Raw genomic sequence first — 20,000 nt, forward strand, 5'->3', positions numbered from 1 at the left:
ACAATGCAGGGCGGCGATTTTGCGACTAAAATTTGCGAAATTGCGACTAAATTTTCGTATCTCATCGCAAAATGCGACTGGATTTTTTCGTTAATTCGAGCCCTGGTATATGGGTGTTAAAATCCTAAATTCATTCAGCAATTTTGATTGCTTCTCGATCATCTTTTAGCACATTATTCCATAACAGTACAGCTCTGCTATGACAATTATTTACCATAATTAGTATATGGCTGTGGTGTAAGTGCATGTAGCTTTAATGTTCAGAATCTCTAAGATTGTAATTTAGACTTTCATCATGCAGAAAAAAAACTGAGTATTCAAATAATTGGGAGCATGGTTATTTAAAGTATTGTACAGTACATCATAACTGCATGCTTTGAAAAAAAGGGCTGACACATGTATTCATTTGGTCTAATGTGGAAAATTTAGTCAACTCTCCCTGAGATAATCTGGGAGTCTCCCGGTTACTTTATGAATCTACTGGTCTCCTGTATGTGACCAAAGTTTGCTCAAGAACCATCACCCGGAACCATCATGCGGTTATCTGTGGCTCTTGTGGATCAAAATACCACATTAAATGAGGCAGTGTTACTCTGAAGCAGCACAAGACTGATCTACTTTCTAACCACCAAGCCTGGTACTGCTCATGCTGTACAATGTTCAACGATACATCAAACTCTGTCATCATCATCATCATCATCATCATCATCTTTACTTGAACACAAAAATGATGATTGAACCTAAATTACACAACTGCCTAACAATTGAAATAAGAGAATAAAATGCAATAAAAAATTAAGAGTAAAAGCTTTTTCGTAATTAAAGCGTTAACAAATCTTTCCCATTTAATAAATATTTTTAAAATTGCTCAAATTGGGACGCTGTCTGGTCTTGAAGGGGATTTTGTTCCATACATGTAGAACAGATCCCCTGTAGGATAGGCTCCCTTTCACAGACTCAGTTCTTGGTCTGGGATAAATTATAACAATTTGATTGTGAGTTCCTGAGATTGTGGGAATGCACATTTTGAAAGCAAAAATCCGCTCTAAGTATGGTATGGTATAGTATGGTATGGATTATTTTTAGTTTTTCCCAGCCAAGTTCATCCAACAGATCCCCTGAGCAATCCCCATAACCGGAAAATGGTGACAATTCTGCAACCCCATTCTGCAGCTTTTGAAGTTTGTCTGATCATCCCTTTCCAATGCAGCCCCATAGGGGACTACATGTACAGTAAATAAAATAGTTCATTATAAGCGCAATTATACATGTACATACGTGTTCCAGTTTCATGTGGTATGGTAGGACTAACTCGCCTGAGGACTGCAAGACCAGCCAATATTTTCTTTGAGATACACTGTACGTAGCATCAATGTGTGGCCACCATGTAAGAGAATGGCATCAATGAGGACTCCAAGGGATTTATATTTGACAACCTGGTCAAGGGGTGTGTTACTAACTCAACTGTAAAGTTGTTGTCATGAATTTGGGATAATTTGTGTTGGCTCCCTATAAGCATGTACTTTGTTTTCTTGACATTCAAAGATACGGTAATTTACATGTACATGTATTTGCTGTCAGCCATGATTTAATAATTAATTCCATATCACGATTCATTTTACGTTCAAGGATATAAGGGTTGTCTGCAGATGAGGTAAGAGTACCTAGTATCATCTGCATACATTTTGGGTTTTGAGAACAAAATACATGATGGGAGGCCATTAAAAAAAAGTACATGTAAATAACAGAGGTCCAAGAATAGAGTCCTGTGGAATGCTGCATGTCAGATTACAGGAATCAGATTGGGTCCCATCTATAAAAGTTACCCGTCTTCGGCCAGTGCAGCATATAAATAGGACTGAAACCACCTAATAGATTGAGAATTGGATCCATAGAGTCTAAGCTTTCCTAATAGAATGTCATGGTCAATGGTATCAAAAGCTTTCTTCAAGTCTAGAAATATTATGCCATTTAAGAGATTATAATATCAAATTATAATGTAATTCATTTGCAACCTCCAACAAAGCTGTTTCTGTGGAATACATGAGTCTGAAAGCAGATTGGGATTCCATTAACAAAAAAATACGACTGAAATATTGATAGTACTGGTTGGTTAAATACAACTATTTCATTGAGTTTACTGACGACAACAGGCAGAACTGATATCGGTCTATAGTTATTAGGATCAGACTTGGGACCTTCTTTAAGGGAATGTTTACGAAAACATATTGAGGGTGGGGGCGCCTGATGAGAAAAGACAGTATCTACCATCTAAGAAATTTGGAAGACCCCTACTTCGTATATGTCTCTTTGTTATGCATTCCCATAAGTTTCTTTATATGAAGCATTGTTGGTCAAACAAAAGACCTGTTATTTTTTCATGGGAATGAAAAAGGCTTCAAAGCGAAATTTGCATATTGTTTAAAACCTCATGCCGATCAATGAAAGCTATCATATTTCGAGTTTTCGATCACTTCGCAAATTCACAGACAAACTTGCTCGATCTTAAGCTACCAAAAATGGGAAGAAAATTGAAACAGTCGCTTGAAGTCCCTATTTCAACATGTGAACTTTATGTTTTTTTACAAGGAAAGTTCTGTGTTTCAGCACGTGTCGGCAAGTCGTTGCGAAATGTTTATTGTCTGAATTGCGTTCTTTAAGATCCTCGTCGAAAAAATGATAGATCCAGTTCATTCACAGATCATTCATTCAAACGGTAAAATGCTCTTTCCCTTGACGAAAAATTTGTTTATCAATGTTTCTAAGGTGCGCCGCTCACGTTTAGTTATTTTGTACTTCAAGGAAAAGTTCTGTGTTTCGGAACGTGTCGGCAAGTCACTTGCAAGATGTTTATTGTCTAAAGCCAGCGTTCCAAGACCTTGTCGAAAAAATGATATCTCCTGTTTGTCTAAACTTATATTGACACAAATCGTTCATTCAAACGGTAAAATGCTCTTTCTTTAGCCAAATAGTTGTTGATCAAAGTTTCTATGGCGCGCTGCTCATGTTTAGTTAATTTTTTACTTCACGGAAAAGTTCTGTGTCGGATCTGTGTCTCGGCACTCGCGCGGCTTCAGCAAGTCGCTTGCGAGATGTTTATTGTCTAAAGCCGGCGTTCCGAAGACCTTGTCGAAAAAATGATATCTCCGGTTACATTTGTTTTTCGTTTTGTCGGAGAGCTGAACCAGACTTCCACTCGGCCACATAGTCAGTGGGACTTCCAGTCACGCAACTTAGATGTTTATTCGCCAAAAAGCTGTTAAAACGTTAATGTACTTAAAATTTTATGAATATAGTCCGCTTTTTATTTACAACAAAAATATATTTTTTTGTCTTTATTGAAACATGTAATCGTGACTTTTAAGAAAGAAAGCTAAGACTATTACGTCATCGGAGATTTCACAACGGTTTCGACTGATGGTGCAATCGGAGATTTGACAACGGCTATAAGTAGTGCAGCCGTTGTTGTCAGTTTGTTGTGCTACAGATTGATCAAGTGATTTTGGTTCTATAGTCATCAGTGAATCAACAAGGACTGCTTTGGAATGTGTACTACGTTGCGACTATAGTGGTAAGAAAACAGATAAAATTTAGTTTTGTTGGTGAGCAGTCCCAAATTTCTATTCGGTCATATAGTCAGTGGCACTTCGAATCACGCAACTTATGATGTTTACAGGTATTCGCCAAAAGCTGTTAAAACGTTAATGTACTTAAAATTTTATGAATATTCCACTCTTTATTTAGTACAAAATATATTGCCTTTTTGTGTTATTTAAGCGGTTGATTCGAAGCGAGTATTGAATACATAAAAGGTCATTATGTCATCCATGGAATGTGTCGACGTTTCAACTTTCATTGGTAGGGAAATAACCACCGTACTAAACATAGCCGTGGATAACGTAATTCTTAAATTAAGTGACGCGTGTGACTACTTTGCTAGGCCTTTACTCGTGTAAAAAACCAATTAAATTTAATCGCGACTTTTAGGAAAGAAAGCTGTAAGTTGTTAAAGTGTGTTTATCGTATCGTTCATACCCATAGATATCCTGATGACAGTTCCAGATTAATTAAGACCATTACGTCATCGGAGATTCCTCGGAGATTTCACCTCGGCTATAAGTGATAGTGCAATAAGTTCGTGTGCAGTCGTTGTTGTCAGTTGTTGTGCTACAGATTGATCAGGTGCCGACACACTCCCCCATATGACTCGTGCGTAGGTAACGAGACATATGCTCAAGAAGGTAACTGCTACGTCTTAACAAACAAAGAGTCACGAGAAATTCTTAACGAGTAAAATTGTCTATAAATTCTTCGGCCTAAAATAATGTTCAGTTCAGTTCTGCTTGAACGATATCTTTCACTCGGAGTTCCGCGGCTGCAGCAGCATCACACGCCTGGGTCTGAACATTGGTGCGTCTGGGTTGAGTGTAGCTGTTTCTTGATTGTCGTCTTCATCACAGGACAGCTCTAACGGGTACAACAGCTGCACAGGACGCTCGACGTGTGACCGTCCGACCCGTAACTTAGCACCACGAACTACTCCATCTCTTCCAGCAATCAGTTGCTCCACAATCCCCAGCGGCCAGCAATTTCGGTTTCGTTCATGGGACTTCACGATAACAACGTCTCCAACAGCCAGAGAATTCTCTTTTCCTTTCTTTCCGCGTCTGAGCCGGTGACGCTCACGCAGCGCGCTCAAGTATTCGGTCGTCACCTACGCCACATCACATCTTTCGTTTTCATCAGGAACTTGGCGCGTTTCCTTAAATCTCTTTTTCTATGTGATAGGGCTGCAACTCGGGCAGAACACTGGAGTTAACATCAGGAAAACATTCGGTGTTAACGTCGGAAGTTGCACGTCGTCTTCCACGTAACACAACGGGCGGTTGTTCATCGCAACTTCAATGTCCAGGATGACTTCACTCAGTTCTTCCCAGGTAAGCAGACCTTGGCCAACTGTTTTGTAGAACATGGACTTCATCAATCCAATGAGACGCTCAAACTGTCCACCCCACCATGGTGCTCGGCTGAGGTTGAACTGCCACTGGATGGAATGCTCGCTCAGGAAGGAATGGAATCTTTCATCTCTCCGCACCCTTCTTTACCCACTTGGCAGCGGCGACAAAGGTTTTACCATTGTCTGAATAGACTTTCGATGGACGTCCTCTCCTGGCAATAAAGCGCTTTATTGAAGAGTTATTGTTTTCTATTTAAACATATTAAGCCCAAATGAGGGTCAAGTATGATAATACAGGTAAAGACCTTTCCATTGAGAGAAACTTTTGCTAGGCCATACTTGTCCCCTTTAAACATCAATAGCTGCACTGTCAGGTCCAAGTCCAATTCATTACAATGGATAGATTTTGAATCGAATTGTTCACTTGACAGTACGTTTTATTTGGAGTCCTTGAGAATTCTCTTTCTTTCTTTTGTGTCTCACCCTTTGCTATCGGCCCTCCTCACACCAAGCTACTCGGTGTTAGAATGATCGAAATTCCTGCTTTTTTTTTTCTCAATTACCTTCGTCGCACGTAGATCCTCCAAACCCAACTGGACACGAGCAAGTAAAGCTATTCACGTAGTCTGTCCATGTGCCATTAGGACGACAAGGGTTGCTTGAGCACTCGTTTATATCTGCAATGTAAAACAAACACCCTCAGATAACATGCAATTATCCACATCAGTCTGTCAACGAGGATATTCCACTTGATTAAACAATTTGTCTATTCAAAGTTTTCCTCTTAAGAACATGGAACGAGCAAGAGGATTGCCTTTGTCATTTTAAGGCTGGAGAACAAACACCCGAGTTACTTCTGCCATTTCTCATACCTGGTCTTGCCTCATTTTGTCGTTTTTTACGAAGCAGACATCTATATGTGAGTAAGTTAGTGGACAGTTTCCCTCACATCTTGTTTTTTTTCTCGTCAACTATACTTCCTGTTATAGTGTTATGCTGTATGGCGTTAAATGATTGCCCAGGTTCGGTTGATTGTGTTGTTTTTTAAGACCACTCGTTTTCCGGGGTTTATGAGAAGCGTAAATTCTCAAGGCGGCTGATTCAGAGTCTTTCATATTCAGTTTCAGGTTGCAGAAGGTGACGAATTCATTGCTTAGCGATGCTGAAGGACAAATGGCACACCCACAAACCTTCGTCACATGTCGTCCCCAGTGTAGCCCAGGCATAACAGTGTGAACATGTGAACTCGTTCACTAAGATCTCTGCAGGTTCCATTGTGTTTGCATGGATTTCTACCACAGTCATCTATAGCTGGAATTGGCAGAGCGCATTACAATCAGCTAAAGGAACACCTGTATTTTACCTTAATGGGCAAACGAGCATGTGCAATTAGGCAGTGCAGCGGCCCCTACTTCAGAGAATATGGATCAACCTTTTTTCGTTTTTTTGTGGTTGTCACGCGATTGACCGAGCGTACGTCCGTAAGCTGGACTAGGTTAAGTTGCGTCGTTTAAGTGCGGTCGTTGAGACGCACTTAACCGACGACTTTAACGTCTCAGAACGTTAAATGCGTCGAGTATAAAAACGGGACGCCCTAACTTGGACGCATTTAGCCCTGAGTCCTTTGTTAATCTGCACTTCGTTCCTTCCGTGCTCTCTTGGTCGACAAGAAAAAGAAGCTATGTGCCGTGGCACAAGGTAGTTCCTCGTCCAATCTGCCAGAAAATGCTGATTCCTAGACGGATTTTCTGTCACAAAAAAAATTTGCATCTGTCCTTCCAGGCGACGTCGAGACATAAAGTTGAGAAAGACCTGCAATTCCGCCACGTTTATTTGCTCATATATGTCGTGTGTTAACGTTTCTTTGGGGCCGAGTTTGCTCGTGTCCAGTGTCTTCCTATAATAGAACCGAGTCGTTTTAGCAAAATCCTTGTTTGTGTCCGTAGTTTGTCTACTTTTATGCGTCCCGTTTGGTTATACCAGACGGTGTTTAGACGTCGGGGGGTGGACGTCAAATGCGGTCTTGACGACTTTAAACGTCTCTAGCATAAAAAACGGCCCATATCCCCCCCCCCCCGCAAATTAATTACGCAGAATGTAATCGAAAGATTTGATTGGTTGTAATTCTCTCTCGAAAAAAGGTTTGTTTTGTACACCGTCAAGGCCAAAAATGAAACAAAAGACGTGTTGAGGTTTCCTAACCATCTACCATGGCATTAACAATGGCTGGAATTTTCCCGCTGGCATTAGTCGGCAGTTAACACCGTGAAACTTGGTCTTTATCAGCGGTTTCTTAGACTCTATTACCAGCCGCTGTTTCGGGAAATGAGCAGCCTACGGTTTCCTTCCTTTTGTAACACTACCGAACGCGTCTTAACTCCGTTTCTAAAGTTTTCCTGAGGGTTTGGTTACTAAGGCATCGAAGGTAAGTAAAGGGTGGATGGACGACACATGGCCTTGACAGTCTTACAAAATCTCGGTTATTTGTGTTGTTTGTCACGTGGTTTTATGGGCCGGCTGTGCTCGGCCATGCTTGCTTATTTTTTACTGAATTCATCATTATTGTGTGACGCTGTCCGAAATTTGCCTTCTGCATAAATGTACAAATCATCATTAGTTTTATTACAGTTTAGAGTGATTCACAGACTTCTAACTGAGCGGACTGGAATAAACGAACAAGCCTTGAACTATAAACTGCAATTACATGCATAGTTTCGTTTTGACAACATTCCGTTTTTGGACGGTATTCTTTACACTCCTCTCTTTTCAGTTTCATTAGAACAGCATCAAAAATTAATAAGCTAATGATTAAAAAGTCAAGCGTAGTAAGTAATTCGCTCACTCGACCTGGCAATTTTACAGTCCAAACACGTTACGTAAGCAAAAAAAGGTCCCTTTATTTACCGAGGGTAGCACGCATAGCATATAAAGACTAATAAACTAGTGGCCTTCAATTACAATATAACTAATAATTTAAGGCATAAACTATTATTAAAAGCTACAAAGCTATAGGACATTATAATCATGCGGCACCATATTTATATTGTAAAAGGATTTAGACATTGCTGATCGTTAAAACCTGTTCCAAAGAGAATTTTTAAAAGCATTGATAGTCTCTGCTTTTTTCATTTGAAGAGGTAGCTTTTATCCATTCCTAGAAAGCAGTACATCAGTAAAACGTTCCCTTCCACCTTCTGAATTTTCTTTTCACTCAAGGAAAGGCCTGTGTTCAATTTATCATATCTACTCTTACCGGGAATGAGTCTCACTGTTAAGTCAGCGCGTAATAAGCTTGTCAGATAACTGTGCACGGCGACCGTGCAAACTCTAGTATATGATAACACTTGGGTAGTTCAGCATTCTAAACGAAAGGAATCCATTTGAGTTTGTTAAATAACTGAACAGTATGTACCAGACAATTTCAATTCAACGTACGCGTCGAGAGGTCGGACATAAATGCGTGACGAAAAAGACCAACTCGCCCGGAAATGATGCGAGCGTGTTGGCTTACAACGGGCTGACGAGCGCTGCGATTGTTGAATTATGTTAGGCCTTGGCCAAACTATCGAGCAAAGTTGATTCCACATGCAACATTGTTGGATGTAAAATGTTGAGGTAGTGTGTCAAAACACTATCTAACATTGCTTGACAAAAACATTCAAGTTCAAGTTGGCGCTAAATTTATAGAATATGGCGCTAACACTGAAACGAAAACCGCTCGTTGCGTTTTGTGCTACTGGAGCTTTTTTGGATATTGACGGAAATGGACGGATTCAAACGAGAAAAAAATCAAAACAATGGTTAAGAAAACCGTGAAGAAAAGGGTAAGTTTAACGCAAGGTACATCTGTGTTTAGAAGATGACGAGAATGAGCACGGATCAATGTTGCAGAGATTTTAACACGCTATTGAATCAGACCATCTCCAAACAGAGTGATCGTGATTAAGGGGACTGCAAGTGAACCCAAAGCAATGGCGCTTGCTTCACTCTTGCTGGACCAAGGATCCTGGCCTGTTTGAGTTCATCAAGGGTCAAGGTCATCAAGCTTAAGGTCCCCTTCACCTTGTCCCCCATCTTTTGTTTGCAAATAATGATAGAAGCCTATGCTTGAAAATAAGATAGCGAATTCGAGGGTGAATTGACTACAGGCGGAACGTTTACTACTCACATTTCAGGAAACAACTTTGCTGTAATAGCCGGCAAAAAACCACTACAATATTGTTTGCGGTTCGAGCAGAAGTTTGATTAAAAGCAAAAGTCCAACACTTGATCGAGCAAAAATGGTTGGACGAACATCATCCAACATGGGTGGCCAAACGGTCGAACAATGTTGGATCGAGCAAAGTTGGAGCGTTGAATCCACACTTTGTTCGATAGTTTTTGGGCCTGGGGCTTTACCATCTGGTCAACACTGGCAGCGAGGCAAGTGAAAAGAGAAATACTGTATCAGTGGTTTGGTGGGATAGGAAACTTGTGGAACCATTTTCATTAAGTAAACCATTTCTAGTGTTCTAAAGAAACTGGGGTGCTGGCGTCGGGGTGGGAGAGTGAAAACAGGAAAATTTTGGAAAGCTGACGTTTCGGACATTAGCCCTTCGTCAGAGCGAATAGAGCAATTGTGGGTGTCGTAGGTTTTTTATGCGAGTGTGGAGGAGCTTTGCCATCGGTGGAAATATGGTAACCATGAATTTGTGAATAAACTAATGGAATGAGAGGCGTTCATTGATTCCGTGAGGATGGCGTATACCTAGTTGAAAGATGAAATTTTCTTCCAGATTCTTGCGGCTTTCTGTGTTCCCGTGGTGTAAGGATAGGCCGCCAATTGTCATGTTGTGGTTGAAGTGATTCGGAATATTAAAATGGCGCGCAAATGGTTTTGATGCATCTGTGTCGTAGGTGTTCGCGAAAGCGGTCCGCCAATCTTCTCCCTGTTTCGCCTATGTAGGTTTTCTTACTTAGTGTGCAGGTTATGCAATAGATGACATTGCGAAGATGCATGTAAAAGTGGTCGATGATTTTACCGGATCGATTCGGTCGTGTGATCTCCCTCTCTCTGCTCGGCTGAGGCGCTCATGGGGGGTCCCAGAGGTGCCAGCAGTCGACCTCCGTGCGCTTTCAGGCTTTTCGCGATCCTGCGCCAATGTTCGTATTTCGTGAGGAAAGAGGAGGAATTTCTGGGTTCATTAGCTTAGTAGGATACTCATGGAATAAAACTTTACGTCCACCAGGTCTTGGTTTGCCGTGTGTCGGATGGTACAGTGCGTATTTAGAAATCAGGTCCCGCTTGAGGGCGCCGTAGACAATGGCCCAGGAATCTGATTTGGCGGGCCTTACCTGAATGGGAAAGGGAAAATGTTTCCCGTTCTATTATAGATCTTCTCGTTTCTAACATAATCTCTCCGAGAGACAAGAAGTATGATTCTAAGGCAAGACGTTTGGAAGGAGTCAAGTTGACGACAGAGGTGAGATGTTAGGACCCAAGGCTCACAACCATATGAAAGTACACTCAAAGTTGACGCTTTAAACAGTTGCACCTTTTGCTGGAGTGATGCAGGAGACTTCCAAACACAATCCAATCTCCAAAACGCATTCCATGCTTTCCCTTTCTGGCACTTAATGTCAGACTTAAAAATTGTTGGTTGTCAGACTTAAAATTAAAAATTAATCGTTTCGCTAAATTTGAGCTTAATAGTACAAAATTGTTGAAAACTGACGAAGGTCAGTTGTATAAACGTGGGCTGCAGAAAAGTTTCCCGCATAGAAAATTCACCAGCTGCACGGACGTACGCTCGGTCAATCAAGTGACAACCAAAACGAAAAAAGGTTGACCATATTCTCTAAAGTATGGAGCCCCGCTGAAACAAAGCACATTAGAGAGTTTCAACCAGCGTGGCTCGTGACAGAGTTCGATTGGGTTGTTTATCAAGAAACACAAAATTCATCGATCGAAAGTATGTCGAAATACATTGTTTCAAAAACTAATTGAAAAGTTTATAATAATAATAATATTATTATTATGTCGAAATACATTGTTTCAAAAACTAATTGAAAAGTTTTTATATTACTCTGTAGTGTTGTTGTTGTTGTTTTTATTTGGACAAGTAGTTTTGTCGTTAGGACATTGTCCTAAGGGACAAGTTAATTAAAAAGAAAGTTTCTTATTCGCTAAAGAATTAATCATTATTATGCAGGCTCCAAATAATTGCATTATAATCATTATATCATAACAGAGAAGAAAAAAAAAGCAATAGCAATTGTGAAATTGCTATGTATTGAGCAATTGTGCAAATGTGCAATTAAACACTGTGAAAATTCAATTTTTCTAATATACACAGCTCAATCGGAAGAGCATGCAGTCTTGCTATCGGTCTATGTGACAAAGTCAAAAAGCCTATTAGATGAAGGAAAAAACAAAGAGGAAATTAACTTCGGTCATGTGCCGTTCTATGAAGTCTCAGAGGGGAATGGGCTATCAACCAAACATTTAGTAGTTTCTATTCATCACTACATCAATCTTTCGAGGACTTTTACTTACTTATCTCGCAGTGAGTCCCATTAAATCCATTCGTACAGTTGCACTGGTATCCTCCCGTTTTTTGCCAGCAAGTCCCATTCTGACAGGGAAAGCTTTCGCATTCATTACCAGCTGAAATTAAAAGTCTGGCAGCTCTACAGAAAGTACAAAGAGTAATTCGGATGGAGAGACTTTTAAGGGGAATTTTGGGTGCCATATATCCTAAAGTGTATCAGAGAGAGAAGAAGTCTGCCGGCAAGAAATCAAGTTGACCATTAGTTTTTGTCACGTTATTGTGAAGTCAAGAAAATTCTTTTTTTGAGGGCTAATCATTGTGACCTTGGGGCCCTCATTCAGACACCACAACACCGGGAACTCCGTTCGATCAGTTTTGAGGGATCTTTAAACATCCCACAGAGTTTATGAGCAATGATAGAGAGACGAGGCCTCCGGGTTTCAGTCCTTATCCGATAAGACTTGAAAGTCTACTCAATTACAAAGGCAGTACTTTCTCCTCAGTTATTTTTGAACCCTGAGTGTTGGTCCGGCGGGAGTCAAAAAAAGTACGAGACCATCTTTTCAGAATAACGGGATCACGTTTTCTCAAATGACTTTATGGAATTGAAACGAAAAGTTGGTAAAATTTTTGAGAAATCACTAGCAGGCTAATGACCTACCCTCCTGCTAGCCCTTGTACTTAATACTAAAAGTGTTCGTCATTTACTTTTCAACATTACATACATCATTACCTGCAGTGCAGCCGTAAAGCTCCATTCTGATAGCAAAGTTGTTCTTCCATTCCATAGGGATCACGTAAATAAACGTCAGCTTTACAGGCCAGGGGACATAGTGACGAACGATCGTATCGTTGTCGAAGTTGCCGTCAAATTGCTGAAAAGTCAAAGTTTGTATAATAAAAAAGGCTGCACAAATATCGAATTATCAAGAGTGTACAGAGACAGCCCAATTCATTAGTTATGAAAGAGGTTCAATACCAGTGGTCAAACGCAATGACTAGACTGTAGTCAGTACATAGCTGGATTATGCGTGAAGTCCGCACTGGTCAAGGTATTCTAGGTATTTACCTCATTATCGTCTCTGTTTCTCTTCTTGAAGTATTTCACGTCGGATCCAAACAAGTATGCTAACATATATCTTCGAGTCCACTCCTGTATTTTATTATCAAAATACCCTTGCGTGGCTATCCCTGTTACAATCATGGCTTTCTGGAATTGTACCGAAAGAAAAAAGGGATTATGCGCCCTCGGATTTGCTCGGTAGCCTCCAGTCCTGTTTAACCTAGCCAAGGCAGGCCCGTACAATTGAGAGTTGTTGTTGTAAACCGAGGAAGCATCTAATTGATCATCCTTAATGCGTCCATCGGCAAGTCCTAGAGGCTTGTGACAATCTGAAAAGCAGTAAGAATCAAGAGAGAATCCGTTAAACAATACTGTCTTTAATCATGAAACGGCCTTTTTACCTATATTAATTAACTATCCGAGTTATCCGAGTTCAAAAGACTATGAAACAATATGACAGCTGCCTAACTTCAGTGTCATCAGATTCCTATTAATCTTGACACATGAACCACAGATGAATAAAATAAATCTGAGATCAATTTGAAATGATTAAATTAGGTTATTACACTACTAACAAGTAAAGATTAACGCGTTTCAGTACAATCAGTTAAGGCGAGCTATGCAGCAATGATTCCTTCATCGGGTGAGGAGGAGGTGGGGGAGAGGTGTAAATGGCAATGGGGTTTGAATCGTGTATTACCAGGGAAATTATCGAAATTTTTATCTTGCGGTCTTTTATAGGGGGATCATACATTATTCAGCACCTATAAATATCAAAATCCTGACAACAAACCTTTGGGTAATTAATTATTTATTTATTTATTTATTTATTTATTTAAGTGTTTTATGCGTATATATTCCAGCAAGGCTAAACCCGAGTGACCTCTCTACTTGGTGGTTAACAGTCAAGAGTTTAAGTCGCTAGAGAGAGTTAAGATGTTGCAAGTGGTAGTAACCTGCCTCGGAACTTGTTGGAATTGTTCAAAAAGTGGATAAGCGATTCTCTTTCCCCATGCAACTCCCAACCACGACCCTTTACGGATCTCTCTACATCGGCTGCGTCATGTCAGTATTTTGAAAATGTCATTGCAGTGTTTCTTACCTCCCTTCAGTGAGACTGTTTTGACTGAGGTTTCGAGCGAGTAAATAACACGGTTTATCAATTATATATACTCTAACATCTGTTACCCGGATGCCTTTCATTACTATGATACATTTCCACTCGTAGATGCTCAGAAAGAAATCTGTTAATCCACTTCAGTTACAAGTACAATTCACATTCGCCCAATAAGCTACCTTATGCCTTATGAAGGGTAAGTTATGGACGATCGAATTTTGCCCATGCCAAGGGAATTGCTTCCGCTTTAAACAATAGGATGGCTCCAGGCACACTTTATTCGGCTCGATAACAGCAAATCTTCCCGAAACTCAGAAAACCCAGAAAACCTCTTCCACGAATAATGCTGTCCTAAAGCGACGGATTCGATAGAGGAAATGTCCCGGCCCAGTTGTGGGGTTTTCCCTCCCAGTTACACCAGACCAAAGCCGTAGAGTGGCTTGCAGTATCTCTTAGCTAGTATAAAAAATCCGTTGAGACCTAGAGGAAAGAGTAGAGTAGAGTTGGATGGAGCCCCACTACCTAGTCGCGCCAGGAAACTGTCCAGAGACGGAAAAGGAGTGTGTTAAGGAGTCCCCCCCTGGTCAATGCTTGATTGTGTAGAAAGGATGAAGAAGAAAAACTATTGGGGTGAGAGTATCGGAAAGTGGAAAAACGGATATGTGCAAAATGTAAAGCAAATTTGACAAAGCGACCCAAGGAGCGAAAATATGACCTAGGAAACAAACGGCTATTCTCGCAAATAGAAAAGTTCAGCAAACAAAGGCAAAAAGTCGGACAAACGCGAACCAAACTTCGCCTAGGCGAATAGGAAGGGATAATAAATACTAACGCGAGAACAAGTTGTAATAGAAAAATAGAAGATTGAAATAAATGCGGGCAAAGGGAAAAACCAAAGCAGGTTTGGCCAAAAGGGGTAGTAAGTCGGGACAAGTACAATCAACCTCTTTAAATTCAAATGCCGTGTTTCGGCAGATGAAGGATCTTTAGTGAAATGAGATCTTGTAAACAACCAACAAATACCCGACAGGCTGATGGCAAAAGAAAGGGGGGGGGGGGGAGAGATAAAGGAAACTGCCAAGAGAGCACGACTCTTACAGACAAATAAGGAAAAATAGATAGATTTCCGCGGGGTAAAACCAAAACAACTGGCAAACTAAACTTTCGTGACAATAAGCAACCCTAAAATGCACCGCCAAAAGGTGTTCACTCGAGTCTTTCTTAGAAAACGCTCTACCTGACACAGACGCATAATTCCAAGCGCCAGCATAATTCCATATAATGTTAGAGACGTTACACAAACGCCATGAGGCGCCAACAAACGATGGTTCGTTGAATTTTACCAATTAAACCAAACCTCGAAACACTAGAGCAACGGCGCCAAAACCCCGAGTCCACATAACATAATATCACTCCTCCGCTGGGTACGTTATACAGATGCCATATTTCCACTTCTGGACCCGGTTGTTCAAAAGATGGATAGCGCTATCCGCCGGATAAATCACTAACCAGTGGATAAGGCATAGCAAAACCAATTGCGCTATCCAATGGATAGTGACTTATCCGGTGGATAACGTTATCCACCTCTTGAACAACTGGGGCCTGGACTACATGTTGCACAAACGTCATGCGGCCCTGACGTAAAATACTCTTTTGAATACGTTACGCAAACGTTATGTAGCGTCAATGTAATTAAACTATGCACCCTCCTATACATTTCACAGACACCATGAAGTTTAGCTGATCGTATTGTAGCAACAACTTTCCATACCATAGTTTCATGCTACATCTCTGTTTTAAAAAACATTTTTTCTTATTAAATGAATTTTTTCGATTTCGCCTTGTGTATTGATAGCGGAACTCCGCGCGCGGAGCACCATTGTTAAAAAAATATGGTAACCCATCGATGCGAGAAAACTTGGTTTTATAACCATGACGTCATCAACCGCCCGTACATACGTACGTACGTACGTCCGTCCGTACGTCCGTACGTCCACCCCTCCATGTATGCCAATGTGACCAGTATCATGCTAGTATACAGCATACATCTTTGATATTGGATATCCATCTTTTGATTAATTGACACCTGTCAGAACAAGGTATCCGCTGACCAGTATCACATGACCATATCGAGGGCTCAAGCTTAAGCTCACCGAGGTCAGTTGTTTTTTTTTAAGTTGACCGCTGACCAGGTACTGGTTTTCGATTGGATTGCAGGCTCGACCTAGGTGAACTCACCTGAACATAAGCGAGGCTTTATTTTTCGCGCGCTTTCTGTGGTTCGACGCGGGCTACACGGCCATACTATATATCAACGAAAGTTCTTACACAGTCAACGCTTTTCGTGTTCAGGTGGAAAACGGTTTGGAAGATGTTTTCTTTCTGTATTTTTCGCTGGTTTCAATCCAGTTTGACATATCATGATATCTGTGGTCCACACTGGTGGCTACGCATTTATTCAAGTCAAGGATCGGCGGGATGTAAACTTAAAGCTGAGTGTTTATTTTTAATTTGCTTAGAGCCGCTTTTCTCTGTATTGCAATTTTTGGCATATCTTTAGAAGCTCTGATAAGGTTACATGATGCCTGAAGGACCTATGTCTAGAACAGAAACGAAAGGACTGCGCGAAAGAGAACGACAACGACAAAACAGAATACCAGTAATAGCTCATACTTAGCACACAAATTCTTCCTTGGGCACTAAACCGTTTGTTATTTTTACGGATGCGTTATTTAAAGTGGATGCATATTTTTAAAAGGTGGTTTAATCAGTTCTTTCTTTTTTCAGGAATGAAAATCGAATTTTTAGTCAACTGGAATTAAATAACAATTATCTGTACTCTTTTGGACATAAAGAAAAAGTGGATTTGTTTGTTTTTTTTTGTTTTCCTCTGAAATGCGAGCGAACAAGTGCTTTTTTAATCCGCTTGCCCAACTGGTTTTGGTTGTGCCTCGACAGTGACAAGAAAATTTTGCCCCTATGCTATAAAAATTACTTCATAGAAAGTGCGCCGTACGGGGTTTTATGCACGAGTTGTTTGTGTCAAAAACCCGAACGAGCGAGGAACGAGCGAGTGAGGGTTTTTGACACAAACAACGAGTGAATAACCCGTACAAAGCACTTTCTATGTCGTAAACTGTTTATTACACATAATGAGAATTTTCATTAAAATAGTTTTCTGAACGCGAATTATAAACAAAAACTCACTAACAATAGAACCAAATGCAAATTTAATTTAATTCAATAACAAAGTACGATTTGCACGATTTGCACGAGATGCACGAGTGATTGGCATGGAAACGCCTTTACGCTATCGTTGATTGGTTATACTTCACATGTGAAATAGCTGTACGCCATTCTGATTGGCTGTATAGGCCTTTTTCACATGTGAAAATAAAGCGTATAGATTTGTACAAATGAGCTTTATGGAATAAAATTCTCATGTTATGTGTAATAAACACGTATTCGCAATGAGTGCTCGTAAAATGAGGGGGAAATCTCAGTAGCTTGTGTTTTCAGAAGTTGGTTTAAAGCACCCAAATGTTATTTAAGTGTTGGAGCAGATCGTGTTTGAAGTTCGTCCTTTCTTGGTTGCATTGCCGTAGTTTGCCGATTCTTGTACCAAGCCAACCTGGCGTGTTTCAATGAAATACATCAAAATCTGAATGATCTTGTTTACAGAGATAAAGTGGAATAAAGTACATCAGTAAAACTCTTCTTTGACCTTGAACTGAAAAAGTTGTTTTTATGGCTTCTAATTTTAGCATGATTCCTATTCGCTGGCTATTGACGGTTGACTATGAAATGGATTTTCGCTCGCTGATGTTGCGCTTAATGCTTGTTTTCTTTTAAAATTCATTCACTTCAAGGAGAAATTATTGCCAAATTGGTAAATTGCAAAGTAAATTTCACTGGAAAAAGCGATGTCGCACTCATCGCTTCGTGATTCATGCGATATCGGTTTTTAGTATAAACTAAAACAGTGGATAGCGTTGAACGCGGGCGCTGATTGGCTCGTCAAACTCCGAATATCCTGTGCTATTTACCTCCAAATGGCGTCCCGATTTGCATCCGAGACAAGTGAAGAAAACATCCAAATTAATTTTTTGTGCTGTATATGATCTCACTGTTTTAGTATATACTAAAACAACTATTCACCTCAGTGTCGGTGGCTAGCGTTGGATATTTACCTCGCCGCTTCGCGGGTCGGTAAATATCCACCGCTAGCCACCTCCACTTCGGTGAATAGTTGTTAATGAGCGTAAAATTTACCGTGTCATTAGTTACGCAATGAATTTTCTACAGAAGAAAGCAAAGAAAATGATTCAATTATTAAAGCAGCAACCGGAAACATCAAAACGCGGAAAATTCGAAACCTTTTATTTTCACAAACCGTACGGGCAGTAAGAATAAATGACCAGGGAGCTCCGCTTTTAGGCTTGGCTAAATCTATATATGTATTGGTAATGATAATCACATAACGTTTGTCGGGTCCGCTCGGGCGCAATTGATAAATAAACTATAAAATATCATCAGTAATAATTGATAAATAAGCTACATATCCTCCAAATATCATGTGATTTTCCTATTCGTATATGATAAGAAAAAACATTACTGCCGACCAATTATATCTTGGAACATGCACACTTACAATCACAATTCTTGTTAGAATTGTTCAAAATATCATATTGGTGAAACGCGACCAAAGCTGTCAAAATGTCAAACCAAAGTTGAGAAACTATCAAAAGCAAGTTTAACGCAAGCTAACAGATGCAGTGAAAGTAGTTTTTTAGACTAAAATCCGGATCGAAAAGCAACATTTTCAGTATAATCCGGCTGAATTATATTTTCGCTCATGAAAACCTGAACAATTGGAAAACAAGCTGCTTAAAGCGTGTGGCTGTTCTGGCTGGTAAACAAACTGCTGCTACGTTCGGACCGTTCGTTGTGCTGTGTGAATGAACCACAGTCGCATTTATGGGAAGAAGATCCTCAAAACAGATCGCAGGCGAGGCTTCTTTATTTGTTTTACACTGTGTAATAAACAATCGTTTAATTTCATCAGGAATTCGGCTAAAATTTTCGCAAAAGAATATTGCCAAATCCTACGAGTGGCGTCAGCCGTGCATTTGTCACTCATAAAGCACGCTGTTTTTAACCATTCAGAGTGCGCGTTATATCGAAACTTTATTATAATTAATAGTAATTGTGATACAAATGAATGTAATACAACTAACAGTTGCATGACATCAAAATTTGTTCTTGAGAATACTTCACAGTTACAGTAGATTTTATCCTACCATTTTTTTCTCTGTACCTTATATTTTCACTCAATTCATTTTTTTGGCTAAGACGTATATGCAAATAGAGAATCTCTATATTTACAATTTAAGTAAACGCAGGGTAACAAAGGTTAACACATTTAATTTCCTTTTCAGCATTCAATGTTCGCTGAATTATTTACCTTAGAAGACTAAAAGTAGCAAACGAGCGATTAACTTAGTAATCGTCAACCTTGCTTCTAACGATACCAAACTTGTGACAACTCATTGAAGATTTCAAACGGCAACTGACGAGATTCACAGAGAATCGAAACTGCAGTCTTGCCTAAGCATCTATACCCAAATGGCAGCAACTACACTCACAACAGACGGCCTGCTTGAAGTAGACATTTCAGACCTGGAAATCTGCGATACAGATGAACTTAACGAGGCCGAAGAAAAAGTTCTCAGAGAACGAGATACTGATTTTTCTGAGAACGAAGATGAAATCACTTGCGCTCAAGCTCCCACATCTAAAGAGACTAGAAAGACCATGCCACACAAAGGCAAAGAAAGAAACATCAACAAAACAAGTGACAACCAAGCGAGAGGAACTAAACGACCTCGAGATGACAACAGAAAAAAGCACGGAAATATCGAACCGAAAAAAGTCCGTCAAGACGAGGAACATGTCTCCATAACGGAGAAAATAGATAAATCAAAGAACTCTATCGGACTCTTACAAGCTCATCTCGACAAGGGCACATGCCCAAAAAGCCTTAGATACAATGTAAAGGCAAACATCATGCCTGATGAAGATTTTAAGTCGGATGTAAGTTCGATTAGGAAGAGAGCGGAACATGATTTTGTGGGAGCGCTGGTGAAATTTCACCACAGTCGCGTGGAAAGGCTTACATCAAAGCTCAGAAAACTAGAACAAGCAAAAACACGAAAAAGAGAACCTAAAAAGAATGTAAAACCAGTGGCTATAGATTCAAATTGCTCAAAACAGAGTGATGTTAACAAATTAGCCGTAGAATTGAAAGCTAAGCTTAACGAGGTCGACAAGCTT

At 40.1% G+C, this 20,000-nt stretch overlaps 1 protein-coding gene across 1 annotated transcript in view; it reads right to left on the reverse strand.

Moving 5' to 3' along the window:
* Nucleotides 1-4,777: 4,777 nt before the first annotated feature.
* Nucleotides 4,778-20,000, reverse strand: part of LOC137980640 (uncharacterized) — a 26,633-nt gene continuing 11,410 nt past the window's right edge. Inside the window, exons 3-7 of the mRNA XM_068828092.1 lie at nt 12,557-12,879; nt 12,221-12,362; nt 11,493-11,603; nt 5,521-5,634; nt 4,778-4,956 (exon numbers count right to left, since the gene is read on the reverse strand). Of these exons, the coding sequence (XP_068684193.1) occupies nt 4,778-4,956; nt 5,521-5,634; nt 11,493-11,603; nt 12,221-12,362; nt 12,557-12,879 (869 nt within the window). The remainder of the gene's footprint in view (nt 4,957-5,520; nt 5,635-11,492; nt 11,604-12,220; nt 12,363-12,556; nt 12,880-20,000) is intronic.

Source organism: Montipora foliosa, chromosome 12, assembly GCF_036669935.1.
Source record: "Montipora foliosa isolate CH-2021 chromosome 12, ASM3666993v2, whole genome shotgun sequence".
Classification (NCBI taxonomy): Eukaryota; Metazoa; Cnidaria; class Anthozoa; order Scleractinia; family Acroporidae; genus Montipora; species Montipora foliosa.